Here is a 3527-nt window from a genome sequence, read left to right on the forward strand (position 1 = left end):
TATGCAAAATTCTTTGCTGAAGTCTGGGTACTGTAATATTGTTGGTTTCATTAGTTCCTTTTTTAAATATTCGAATGCACTATTGCATTCTGCTGTCCATTCAAATTGGACATTCTTTTACAAAGCCTCGTTAAGTGACGTGAGTGATTTGAAAAATTTTTAATGAAACGCCTGTAATAGTTACAGAAGGCTACGAAACGTCTAGCACTGTCAGCATCTGTTGGTATAGGATATTTTTCTATAACTTCATATTTGGTGTCATCTGGGAGTATACCTTTATCGGTACATTTGTGACCCAAATATGTGACTTCTTTCATAAAGAAAGAACATTTCCCAGGATGTAGTTTCAGATTATGTTGCCTACATAGCTCGAATACATTTGTTAAATTTTTGAGCATATGTTTTTCTGAACAACCTATTACTACTAAATCATCCATATATAGAAATGCTTGCGATGGTTCAAGACCAGAGAATGCAAGTGTCATCATACGTTGGAAAGAGTTTGGTGCTACTTTCAATCCGTATGGTAGTCGCGTGAAGCGATATGAGCCGTTGGCTGTTGAAAATGATGTTATATCTCTATACTTTTTTTCTAGTTCTATCTGGTGGAATCCAGACATTAGGTCGAGACATGAAAAATATTTTGCTCTTCCTAATTGATCAAGAATATCTTCTATTCTTGGAAGTGGAAATTTGTCTGACAATAGTTTCTTATTTATTTGACGATAGTCTACTGCTAATCGCCATCTTTTTCCGTTGAATTCGGAAGTGGTTTCTTTGGAACCAAAAGTAAAGGACTATTATATTCGGACATTGATGGTTCAACAATTCCATCATCTATTAATTTCTTAACTTGTCTAGCGATTTCTGGTTTTTGACTATCTGCCATACGATAGTTTTTTATATAGACCGGTGTTTTATCTCCTAATCTGAGTTTTTGTTTGTAAAATTGTTAGCTGATATTGGTTCTGTTTCTAAACCAAATATATCGCTAAATTCGGTGCATAAATTAGTTAGTACTGTATTAAACTGTTTAGGAAATCTCAACTGTTTAAAGATTTCTTTGGTTCTATTATCATTTTCTAATGGTGTTGTACAAATGTCATAGTCTTCCAATGATTCACATTTGATGTTTGCGCCTTCTATTATGGCGTCTTTAGTATTTGTATTTATAATACGAATCAATGCGTTTTCGCTATCGACAATTGTACTTGCTATTATTATGCCCGGTTGTAGCTCCTGATTTGGTATTACAACCGTTTTTTCGCTAGTGAGTAATTTGACTTGTCTAATTACTTCGCATCTAGCTGGCAATAATAATGTGTTGGAATCTAAGTTGTGTAAAATTGGAATGTTTATATGTCTATTGAAGTTATTGGGTCTTATTATGAACCAGTCTTGATTGCTTTGAAATTCTAATATGCAATTGTATTTTTTAATGAAATCTAAACCGATTATGCCATCGCATGGTACCGGAAAATTCTCAGGTACTACATGAAATTCATGTGGTATTAGAACATCCTGAATGCGTAGGTCAAGATCGATTGCTCCTATAGACTGTATGGTTCCTTCTCCAATACCTGTAATATTTGATATATTACTAAAATTTAAGTTGCTATATTCATTTGCTTTGTCTTTTAGTAATGAAATGTCTGCACCTGTGTCTATTAATAATGTAAGAACTGTGTTTGTTTTGTAGTTTTTGCTTTAATGAAAATACTCAGATTTAGGTTCAATTTAAACACCTTTACTGCTGATTGCTTAAGGGGGTTTGGCTTTTTTCCGATTGTACGTTACGCACATTTCGGTTGTTATTCTCATTTTGATGTTGATTGTTATTTTGGCTTTGGTTACCCCTTCGGTTACCTCCGCCTCTGTTATTGCCACGGCCGCTTCCGCGACCTCTGTTATTATTGTTGTTACCATTCTGGTTGTAATTATTTCTGCCTCTACCGCGGTAGTTGGCATTATAATTACCTCGTCTATTATTCCCATTGTAGAATAAGACGGTGTTGGCATTGCCGGTCATTTCTGTACTGCAATGTATATATTTTTCCATTGCATCATTGAATGTACTGAATGTACCTGCTGTTAAGATCATTTTTAGTGACTCATTGGCACAGTTTTTGATCATTGCCGATATCGACTCTTTTGTCGCGAATTTGTCAGCATTATCGGCGTCTAATCCGCCGTCTATGTAAGCTGCTTCGAGCTGCTTACGCATGTTGTCTATTTCGGTAGCGTACTGGGACGCGGTTTTGCCTTTTTGTTGGGCATTCATTAACTTGGCTGTTATAACGTCAGGTGATTCTCCTTTTACGTTTGCCTGCAATATGTTAATTATTGCTTGTATTGATGTCGCATGTTCGACTTTATATGTCAATGGTCCAATAATTTTGGTCTTGATGACCTCTACGGCTAAAGCTTCCTGATCTCCTTTAGTTAGATTCGTCAACTTTAATGCTGTCACAAACCTGTTTAGATGGAGCTTCTTACCATCGAATTCAGGTATTGTGGCGGATACCTGTTTAAGGTATGCTCTCTGAGCTTCCACTGTATTGGCCATGTTTATATTTGTCTTTTTCTCTTCTATAGACTCGATATCGCTTTCGATATCCCAATCCTCTTGCGGTTGTGACTCGTCCCGTTCTTTTAGCTGGCTTTCGTCGAATTCCGCTATTTTGGATATTTCGGTTGGTACTTCTATTATAATACTGTGTCTAACACTAGTATTATGTAGTCTTTACCGAATGAACTGAGGACTTTTAAGCATTGAGCTTTATGTTCTTCAGTGAGTTTTCTCTGTTCTTTAATATAAGGTTTTGTAGCGCGTTGTATTGCGTTATCAATACCTTTATGTGATAAATAAGCGTCTGAGTTTTTATCAGAGCGCTTTTGTTGATGCATTTATATGATTTATCAAAAGCATCCCTAATATTGTTTATGGCTTTTGCTAGATTTAGCCATTCCATGTATGTACATTTTAGCGATGTAATCGCACCTGTACCCCTGTGGTATGGTCTGTACTATGATGGTCTGTACTAGGAGGTACCTGATGGTCACGTACGATAGTATTTTTTTTATATTTTGTCTAAATCGTTGGCTCGACCCATGTAAGTCTTTCTCAACGATCTTTTATGAAGAAGATATATCTTCAGTACTAGGTTAAAGGCTGATATTATTACTGAAATCAAAAGTAACACGTACAGTCCGTCTAAGTGTGGAGTTGTATCCACTACTTCTACTGTATTTACAACATTTGCGGTGTTACCGTCCGCTTTTGACTTGGTGCCCTCCATTGTGAACAAAATTTTAGTTAACGATATAGATAGATCTAGATTAGATAAAACATAGATATATCTTGAATAATTGACAATTATTATCTTCCTTTGTTTAGTTCATATTAAAACTCTATACCGTTTCCCTAATTAATGAATGAATTCATTATACTCAGTTTACATAAATTGCAAATAAGCAAGTTTACGATGTTTTCTACTTATATTAAGTTTAAGACTGAGTATAATGTG

General features: G+C 35.3%; 1 protein-coding gene across 1 annotated transcript; it reads right to left on the reverse strand.

Moving 5' to 3' along the window:
* Positions 1-1747: 1747 nt before the first annotated feature.
* On the reverse strand, positions 1748-3299 carry LOC132798009 (homeobox protein 6-like). The gene is made up of 2 exons (XM_060809738.1): positions 3272-3299; positions 1748-2676 (listed from the first exon to the last, which is right to left on the reverse strand). The coding sequence occupies exons 1-2, from the start codon at positions 3297-3299 to the stop codon at positions 1748-1750; spliced, it is 957 nt and encodes a 318-aa protein (XP_060665721.1).
* Between the last annotated feature and the right edge of the window lie 228 nt (positions 3300-3527).

The sequence above is a fragment of the Drosophila nasuta genome, unplaced genomic scaffold (genome assembly GCF_023558535.2).
Source record: "Drosophila nasuta strain 15112-1781.00 unplaced genomic scaffold, ASM2355853v1 ctg57_pilon, whole genome shotgun sequence".
In the NCBI taxonomy this organism is placed as follows: Eukaryota; Metazoa; Arthropoda; class Insecta; order Diptera; family Drosophilidae; genus Drosophila; species Drosophila nasuta.

Coding starts and splice junctions, on each gene's coding strand:
- LOC132798009 (XM_060809738.1), bottom strand. CDS start 3,299: ATGGAGGGCACCAAGTCAAAAGCGGACG. Junction 2,677..3,271: donor CACCAAGTCAAAAGCGGACG/GTAACACCGCAA, acceptor TATCCAAAATAG/CGGAATTCGACGAAAGCCAG.